The sequence below is a fragment of the Leiobunum rupestre genome, chromosome 10, assembly GCF_980474605.1.
Source record: "Leiobunum rupestre chromosome 10, qqLeiRupe1.1.hap1, whole genome shotgun sequence".
NCBI lineage: Eukaryota > Metazoa > Arthropoda > Arachnida > Opiliones > Sclerosomatidae > Leiobunum > Leiobunum rupestre.
The window spans coordinates 56,421,465-56,431,754 of record NC_143393.1 but is presented as its reverse complement, the minus strand read 5'-3'; the positions used below and the strand labels follow the sequence as shown (position 1 = coordinate 56,431,754).

Here is a 10,290-nt window from a genome sequence, read left to right as displayed (position 1 = left end):
ACAACCATCATAACACAAACACAACAAACTCAACATCCACAACCATCATAACACAAACACAACAAACTCAACACCAACAACCATCACAACACGAACTCAACATTCACAACCTACACATAAACATTACAATAACGAAATATCCGATCAAACTGAGTTAAAACTATCTCGACGGTGAACGTTGACGAAAAAAGACCAACCAAACCAAACCCAACCGCAAATCAACCCGTTAACGCTCACCATCACACGGTGATGTTGCCAAACCTTCGAGAAACTGCGAACGCAGTGAGCGAAGAAACTGCGTGATTTACTTTGTCCCCTCGGAGAGGTAAAAAGTTTAGCCAACTATCGCCCACATGGTGAACTATCTCTTTGGACTATATTAGTAGTTTTTCTCTGAATATCCAAAAGCGTACGGGAATCTGTAGGAAGCTCAACATGTCCATGGGATCTTAAAATAGCTAATAGACTATTCAACCTAATTTCTAATGTCTTCACATATATCAGAACTATTGCAAGAATTACTGCTACTGCTATAACAATCCGAAGAAAAATCATCAAATTTAACGAAGCTTTCACTAGACAATTCAGAAATAGCGTCAGAATTATTCGCATCCTCATCAAAGAAATGTGTTTTCTCAAAATTGTTTGCATATCCTAACCCTCCGATGGCTTGGTTTGTCTTAAGTCATGTTGAATATCTTCTAAATTTCTGTGGTTGTTACAAACTAATGCCTTATCTATCATTTCTTGGATGCACTTTGCCCTCTTTCTACGTAAATGCCTTGTACTCAAACCATCAGGTGCAGAATTTTCAATTTAGAATTGGCTATCATAATATTATAAGAAAACGTTAATTTGAAATAAATTTAATTTAAGGGTTACTAAATATTTTTAAATTATTAATTAACTTAAAAAGTAGACAAAGTCACGCACCCTTGTTTAAATTGAAACCACAGCAGATGTAGAACACCAGTCGAAAATCTATAATAAAAATATCAGGGAAATTTAAAAAATTAAAAAGGGCTTTATTATATATTTAAATTATCAGAAACATTTTTTAATTACATTCTTGTTCTTAAAATAAAATGTACGTTTGCGTTGTATAAAAATTCACATTTCTACTTTTAAATAGCGCGCCCTAACAAAAATAACCCAGTATGCATTGGAATTTCAGGTGGAAGAATCGAGGTTGAACAATAGAGGCGATGCCAGAAGGAGAGAGGAAGATAGCGCGTGGGTATTTCTTTCTCCCACCCCACCCATTTATTTAGTTTTCTTGGTATTCTCTCCTCTGCAAGACCACAGCTAACCTTCGTTCTCGTTTACACGAGGGTGAGCCCTATAAATTTGGCCCTAGAGAAACTACACGTGTTTAACAAAAACCCTTAGATTCTATTTAAAATGAACATTAAATATATTACTGTTTCAAATCTTTAAGGTAAGTAATTATCATTAACAAAAACACTGTACGTATTACGTTTTCGTTAAAGACAGTGTAAATACAATATTTCACTAAGCCTAAGCAGCCTAACACAGTCTTTGCCGGCCCTTTCTCCTCGGCAGCGGCTGGAAACCTATTATTCATTTCGATAATAAATTATTTAATTGTTTAATTTTAATTCCTGAAATATTTAAACCTTATATTAAAATTACAAAAGGAATTGTTATTTACCTGATTGTTAAACGTTAAAAAATGAAATCCATCGTTGAAAAATAAAGAAAATATTTATCTGCCAACGAGAAAAATATGACCAGTGAGGGTAAAGTCGCTTCGCTACTGAGAGGCGTCTCTTCCTATTCCCGCAATGTTAAAATTTCGTTACCAGTTTTTGACGCACGCGCGAATAGAAGAAATTACAAATGAAGTTCAGGATCCCACTACCAGGTGCTACAGGGTGTCGTTAGTTAATTTTTTTTAGAAGATTTTTGTTACATCCGGAATATGGCACCGATTATTTTCTTATTTATAATACTAAAAGGGTTAAATAAAATGTGAAATGGTTGATTCATGTGAATTTATGACGGAAGTAAGTACAACTAATTATTTTTAAATATTATTATATTTTAATATTGAAGTGTCAATTCTTTTTAACAGCCTAAAATAATGGAAAACATAAATAGCCAAGGCCTAACAACAATAACAATAGAAATTAATATATTTGAAATGAAATTAGATCAAATAACTTAATGAAAATAAATAAGAAATAAATATATAAGATAAATATGAGGTATGTGTTTAGTGCTGTATCTTCATCAATTTCCTGTCCAGTCTTTTCTGTGTCTTTTTGTATTCATGATCGAGATCTTGTTTTTTCAGGGCACTGTGTATGCAAAACTCAACGAAGAAACTTATCATGTTTTGAAATACAGTCGGACTATTGAAGCTTGAAACCAAGTCTTGTCAATTCGACGTGTAATAAATCTTTCCATACGCTCTTTGACATTTGTCATGTGAGATAGTAGTTTAAAGCTAGTATCAAATACCTAATTTGTTTCAGTAATAAACTTTAAAAAATTGTCAGTAGGTACTATACAGTACGAACAGAATCGAACCGGTCTCGGCACCCGGCTCGGCACGGGACCCGGCGGGGTGCGCGGGTCGGGGGAAACCTTTCCGAGTCCGAGAAACCGAAGAGACTCGGCGCGATCGATATTTGGCCGGGTGCCGTTCCGAGATAGGGACCCGGCGTACGATTCGGACTCGGCGTCGGGAAGGTTTGGGGTGGTGGGAGGATACGAGAGAGAGGGTAGTTACTTCGCGCCCCGTTGGATGGCGCGCGAGAATGACGGAAGAGAAAAATCAATACTTTTCTATACAAAATCGAAGCTACTTTCGCGGCAAAATGATTCGATTTAAAAAAATTATTTTAGTTTTAGATACTTATATTTTAAATGTTAATTTGCAGATTCCAATTAATAAAGGAACAATAAAAGGTTTTTTTTAATAATCAATTAATATTTCATAATTTAAACAAAGTGTTATTAGTTGTTTACGAAATAGATAATTTAAATTATTGTGGGCGTTTCGGTAAAAGATTGATTAACTCATAGTGACTTATTTAAGTTGGTTTTTATATTTGGCGTTTAGTTAGTCTTATTCAAGTATATGTGCATTCCTTAAACGTTTAGCAGAATAGGTGAAAACGTTAAATTGATTAGTCTTAGCTTTTCAATTTAAGCGACACGTAATCATGTTAATTAACTTAATCAAAGTATAAAGTAATAGTGAGTTTTCACCCGTTAGGAAACGAGCAGAAAGAATGCCTACCGCGTTAAGTGTGAGTGTAATAAGGCTATGCATAGACTGCTACACCTGCTTCCTAGCTGGGGCGTAATCTCCTTAATATTTGAAATTATTTTCATCGGTGGCAAAAAAAATAACATTTTCCAATAGCTACAAGTTTATTTGTTCGCCAGAACCTTATCATTTTTTAATAATTATAAATATATAAACGTGTTTATTCCGATTAAATTATTTTATTTAAATATCATTAATAAATATGAAAATAACATATTAAAAATTCAATTCGTTTCTATTCGCGGCCATTTCTTTGTCGCTAATCGACATCCCGGTAGATCCTAGTGGTTCTAAATGATGTGTATAATAATTTAAATATTATCAGTTAATTTCAATTGGATTAACAGGTTTCATGCGCCTAGAAAAGGTATCGAGGGAGCTCGTAAGAGTGTAGAATGTTCGCGATAAAGCTACGTCTACACTCCTACACATTTCACGCTCTCGGTTTCTTTATCTTCAGTCGCTTAACCTGATGAATATTCATATTCTTGAAATAATAGGCCTTTCTGTAAAGTATCGTGTCCTTCCTGATCAAATTTGGCTCTTACGCCTTTGCTTTTTACTTTTACAAATTTACGCTTGAATATAAATGGCCCGTGCCTAGATTATTCCGATTTAGCTCAGTCTTGTGACGTCAAGTCTTACTTTAAAACGTTTACGTTCTATTCGTTTTATTTTATAGAAACATTTCTTAGAAACCGAATGATTTATAACTAGTTCATTAGAAATTTGAAAAATTTGGGGTGAAAAACGACTGAAATCGGTGAATTATCCCGTAAATTGAGTAATGGAACTGTAACGTCATAGGACGTCACCGATGATTTTAACGGCGGATAAAAAAATTACACCCAAAATGGCGGCCATGGCCTAAGCTACGGAGTGCCACTACTCTATCGCGTAAACTCTCGCAATTCCAGTTAGCGTCCCATATTTTCAGTAACATAGCGCGCAATTAGCTAACCGATTTTGAAGTTGAAAGAATAATAAAGTGACGCACGTGGCTTTTCTGGGCCACGTGTATGGCGCGTGGAGCTGAAACCGACCAAAGATGCCTTTTTCCTAAGAATGGAAAATTTGAAAGGCGGGAAGCGGCTTGTCAAAGGAGCGGGTGAGAGAGAGGCAGTGAGAAACAGCGGGCGGTGACTGCGACCACGGAAAGACGATAAGGGAAGTGCCCCTAAACAAGCGCTTCTTTCGATTCTTAGAAAGCGACTAAAATTTCTATTGTAAATTTTGTTATTCCCTAGCTTTCGGCTTAGCGATAGTCTTCCTTGACATTTTTACGATGATAAATATACATTTAACTGCCTATTTTTGGTTCCACGTCATTTGTCATACCAGAGTTTGGGAAAGGTTTCGAATATTTTTAATGATTGTTAATTTTTCTACGCTAAATGAGCAATTTTCAAAGACGTGTGATTTGACTTTGATATTTTTTTGCCCTGTGCTTATTAATTTATTTGAGTTTAACAAAACAAAGACCTAAAAATATTGGACACTATAGAGGCTCTTTTGCCCAATTGGAATTATTTTTAAAGGTTTTCGAAATAATACAATTTTAAATAATTTTAATATAAAATAAAATTTAAGTATTTCGCGGAACTAGAATGACACTTATAAAAATTAAACGATTTGGGAGTAAATGTTTAACTGGCGACGCTTTGTGACTTTTATATCGGGCCCACGGCACCGGCGGTCCCTGAATTAGAAGGGGCCCAAAAACGCTTCCGAATAACATTGTCCCAAATGATCGAAAAGGGCCTCAATATCGAGTTTCGTTGAGGACGATAGTTGCGCAACTGACAAAGCTTATGCGTTTTTCATTAAGTGTGATATAATTTATTGTTAACATTATATTCATTTAAATGAAAGTGCCCCTAAACCACAATCCGAGCCTCTTGTCTCGTTTTCCCTGGTCAATTTTGAGCATTAGATGACAAGTAGAGTACTTTTCAATGGTGCATAGGTCTAATACCTTTAAGGTCCACCCTACCATGTTGGTCTATCCTGACATTTTTATTAGGAAAAATATATTTTACCGCAGTTTTTCTGCCTGAAGATCCGGGTAAATTATTTGTGTGTTAGTTTTGTGTTTAAATTCCAAGAGAAAGAAACTGGAAAAGGAAACGGGGCGTAGCCTATTCGCTGCAAGTTGTGAATGGTGCCATACATGTAAATAGGATAAATATCCATTTTCAGGCTGACTTCCTGGCACAAAAAGTATTACATTGATTTGCCGCGGTATCTCCCGTACCCCATTCGCCCTAAGTCATATGGGATATTCAATTCAATTTTAAAAGCTGTTTCCCAATCAACAGAAAATGTAACAGAATCGTAGCGGTAAACGCTGATCACAAAATAATATACTTTTAGTACCATAAGTGTATAATATTTTTACATAAATGTACACTTACTATTCTTCACACGCAAAAGTATTATTGAGAGCTATTCACAAAACAGATTGCATTACGGGCTTCGTCACCGTTTTGCGTCCGCTAACGAGTCACAGGTAGCCTTTGACAGCACCTCGCAACGGGGGGATTTTCTTCTTGTTATGGCGTCACTCCGCTACTAGCTCTCAGTAAAATATTCCCCAAAGTGACAAACTTATTAAACAATATTATAGACTTATGGTTTAACCACTGTCCAGCTTTACGCGGCTAATATTTCGTCTATAATGTGAAACCAACCTTAAGGGTCAATTTTTGGGATAGCTGAGCATCATTTCCCGTAATGGTTATTTTTGGATTGAAAAATCCTCGACTCCAAAAAAAAATGTGAATTCGAAAAAGACGGGTGCCCCAAATTAATGTTTTAATTTAATTTTAAGTAAAAGTATTGAAAATGTATAAGTATAAATGCAATAATTAAAACGATTGCGAAAGTAAATAGGTATTTCATCAAGAAAAGACCAAAACCATAAACTTATAACCGTATTTTTATGCGCATGTTTCGTTTCCAAATATTTGTATTTTGTTTACCCATCGAGGACATATGTCATTTCTAAAAATGGGGTAAGGTCAATGTCCCGCGATGGAAAAGACTTTGGACAAGTTGTTCCGCATTATTTGACGTAACAATATACATCTAAAGTTCATCTTTAAGTTATATTTGGAAAACACGTGGCTTTAAGCACGTGGGTATGTTTTGACATTCTCTCCTCGGCGAGACGTACGACCTTTCCCCTTTCAGCGACGATCTTCCTCTTGAACTAAGTTAAAAGGGAGGGTGAATAACAGGGGTCAAAAAAAAGTTCGGCCCAGAGAGTATGAGGAAAGGCGGCGCTGGGCTAAACGGGCCGGGAGAAAGAGACAGGAAATATGAAGGGGTTGGAGAAGCAACCGTGCTCTTCTTTTTGGATTACCTTTAGCAAAAGCACGGTGAAAGGCTTTAACTTCGTTTTTCGTCGTGGCTACCCGTTTCAATTGTTTTTGAAAAAGAGCGCAAAGGAGTGAGAAAGAAAGAAGACAATGAAAAAAAAATTATATAAACGTGTTAACGTCCTAAATTATACGGCTTGATAACCAAACTAATTCTTCCACCATTCCAAAACCTTGTAGCTTTCAGTTTTGCCATTTTTTTAATTCCCCTTTTATAGTTTTCCAGGATTTTCATTTGTAAAACAATTACATTACAAATAAAAAAAATCAAAATAAATAAAAACAGGGTCAGAAAACATAACATCAAATCGCTACATAGGTTCCAAAACCAGGTTTTTAAAAAGATAACCAGATAAAGCTAGGAGTAGGCCTATATTGCGAATTAAAAAATTTAAATGGGACGAAGAATGCAGTTTAATTTCGCAAAATATATTTTTTTTTAATCCAACGTTTCGGAGGAACTGCTCCTTCTCTTTCAGAAGTGTAAATATGCAGCTGAAGAAGAAGTAGCAGCTCTGCTCCGAAACGTTGGATTTAAATAAATATATTTTGGTAATTTAAACCGTTGACTACGAATCGTTTTAAATTATTTAAATTTAGAAAAATAGTATTAAGAAATGCTTTATAAACATTGGAGAAATATAAAAGCATATAAACGAAGGTTGAATTGCTCATTTGGAAAAAATCCGTAAAGAAAATTTCGAGTTACCTGTTTTTGAAACTACAATAGCGAAAGCTTTTTGATAATTTGTTTTTAAAATAATATTGTTCACATTTTTAAACGGTATATACAATAAAAATAACTCATGTAACATTAAAAGATATATTTAATAAAATAATTGAATTGAATTGAATAAAATTATCACTGAAACATTTTCAAAATCCTGAAGGGCCTCCTCTGGCCATAAACACCTCTTTGACAACTTTGTTTTGATGGCTAATGAATCTGCAAAAAGAAAATTATCTCATTGTTGTGTTTTCAAACCTATTAATGTGTTTTCATTTATCGTTACATATTCCATTAATATAACAGGAGCTATTAAATAGAAAAAGACCCCTTTCAAAATAAAATTTACATATCGGTTTGCGAGATTTTAGTTTATAACTTTTCAATAGTGTGAATCTATTATAATCACCAAGAACCGATTAACGTAAGGAAGAACTTGAGACTGCAGTTTTTATCTCTACTGCCAAGCTGTTATACCGATGCCTCGCCTTTTTCCGGCTCCATCTTGATTTCAGGTCTAGAGCGCCTTCTTATTTTAAGGATCAAACCAAGAATGGATCTTTTTATTCTCAGATAAAATGTTTATATTCCGCCGATTTTTACCTTCATTCCCGTTGCAGCTCTTTAACCAGAACCTGGCTCCTGTCCTCAAAGTTCAGTCAATTCCGGGCGGAACATCATTGGTTCATTAAAACTTAAGTGTGGGTGATGCGTTAAAATAAGAACGCCGCATTTTACACCCCCCGCCCCCTTTACACATTTGCTTGGTCCATGATGCGTACCGAGTCTCCCGACTGACGGAATATAAACATTCTAAATATAAATAGATCAATTCTTGTTCAAACTAATCGGCAGGCAATTGGGCTTAGTATTTGGTTTTGATTAAAGATCAGATTTCTTGGCATCAATGTGGGGGAAAATGTATACTTTAATTACTTTCGGCATTTTTCCACTGATAAATGTTTCCAATAAATCCGAATAGCTCTCAGTAAATCAATTTTATTTTTCGGGTCTACTTTATTCTGTATGAAGTCCTTTAAGTCCGCCCATAAGTTTTCGATAGGGTTAAGGTCCTGAAATGATAATTTCGTTAAATATTTAAATTAAACAAATAAATTAAAATTAAACAAGCAAGATTTCCTTTTCATAAAAATGACACACCGGTGATTCTGGTGGCGTTGGAAAATGGTTGATGTTATTATCCTTCATGAATTTCTTGGTTGATTCGCTCGTATGCTTGGGATCATTGTCCTAAACGATATTATAAACGAGTTAAATAATTAAAATTAAATTAAATGATTTTAAACGAGAACAATTTTTCAATAAGTAAGAGTCAATACCTGCCAAAAACGATGGCCGTCGGGGTACACCTTTTCGATAAACGGAACTAAGCACTGTTTTAAAATTTGCTGGTATTTTTCCGACGTCATAATTCCAGCAAAAATGTACGCGACGGTTGGGCCTCTCGCTGAAATTCCAGCCCAAATGTGTACCTAAATATATCAGGCATTTGTTGAAAGGAATTGTACATACATCAATTTAACAAGGGAACTAATAGGTGGCGGATTAACTCCAAACCGCGCCCTTAGGCTGAGCTTCAGTAAGTACCCCCTATCCTTATGCTACCTGGCCAATTATTTAATTTAGGGCCCCGAAACCCTTTATTACCGGGCCAAATATTATTTAACAATTTCCCCGACCATATTCTACAGGACCTAAATATACTGACCTTGAACGGGTGTTTTGGAACTGGAACACGTTTAAGTGGTTCATTTCGGAACCGATATGGGATGCGTTTCCTACTTCCGTCAAAGAGGTATATCGAAGCCTCGTCAGTGAAAATGACATCATCGAATGTTTCAGGCGGCGATGCAAACATAAGTTTAGTTACGAAATGTAGCCTTTTTTTTTGGTTCACTTCTCGGATCATCTGCGTGTATTTCACCCCTTTCTGCCGCTTCCATCCCAAACGCCTACGGGTATTGTTGATCGCTGTTCTGGAAACGGTTATTGCGAATTGCTCTTTCAAACTTTCGGCCAGTTCTTTCGCCGATGAGACGTCCTTTCCTCTGATCTTTGAGTTAAGAAATTCCTTCTTTTTAGGAGTAATTTTCCCCTTTCTACCACTTCCCGGCAATGTCTGGATGGTGCCGTACATCCGCTGTTTATACAACACCCAACGCACCCCTTTCACGCTGATGTTTTTATTTTCTTCTTTATTTATTATACTAGCGATTTTTATCGCATTTTCCCCGTATCGATATAAAGTTAAAATTCGCTTTTTAATATTCTCCTCGTAACGCGCTGGCATTTTAAAGTATCAACGCAAAATCGTACTTGAAAATCTAAACTAACGAAGATTGCTCTCTTGATTTAAAATCACTACTTAGCAAAAAAACGACTGATCCGCAGCGAGGTTTAAAGACTTGTGTTTGAGAAAAATTAAGACATTCTGTATTGATTAAGATTTAGCTGGTTTAAAAGAGAAAGGACACAGTATTTACGATTCAGTCGAAACGAAAAAACTACTCTATTGGTCAGTCTTTGGAATACCCCGAACCACCCCCCTTCTAAAAGGGTTGAAAGCTCTCGAGGGACCCATTAACTGTCAGAGCTTGGAAGAAATTTTACCGAGGTCTAGGTCATTCGATAATTGCAAACCGCAGTGCTCGTTTCATGTCGTATTTTCCTCAATGGCTTCAACATTGAATTTTACAAAAGGTGAAAACTGCCTTTATTTAGATAAAGACTACGGCTTCTATTATAAAGCAAAAATTGAAGATTTAGTTGATGTCGATAAAATCAAACTCAGATTTATTGAATTGGAAGGAAACCAAACTGGAGAGTTTTTAAAAAGTAAGTTTTTTCAAAAAAAAATAAAATTT

General features: G+C 35.5%; 1 protein-coding gene across 1 annotated transcript; it reads right to left on the bottom strand.

Moving 5' to 3' along the window:
• Positions 1-7,554: 7,554 nt before the first annotated feature.
• Positions 7,555-9,563, bottom strand: LOC149926246 (uncharacterized). Its single transcript, XM_090161923.1, has 4 exons — positions 9,135-9,563; positions 8,567-8,656; positions 8,342-8,478; positions 7,555-7,624 (listed from the first exon to the last, which is right to left on the bottom strand). Exons 1-4 carry the CDS (start codon positions 9,561-9,563, stop codon positions 7,555-7,557), a joined length of 726 nt encoding a protein of 241 aa, XP_090018049.1.
• Between the last annotated feature and the right edge of the window lie 727 nt (positions 9,564-10,290).

Excerpts from the sequence above, each read along its gene's own strand:
- LOC149926246 (XM_090161923.1), bottom strand. The coding sequence starts at position 9,563 with ATGTACGGCACCATCCAGACATTGCCGGGAAGTGGTAGAAAGGGGAAA. Across the intron at positions 8,657-9,134 it reads TTCCAAAACACCCGTTCAAG|GACAATGATCCCAAGCATAC; the intron begins GTCAGTATATTT and ends AATATCGTTTAG. Across the intron at positions 7,625-8,341 it reads TCAGTGGAAAAATGCCGAAA|ATTCATTAGCCATCAAAACA; the intron begins GTAATTAAAGTA and ends TTCTTTTTGCAG.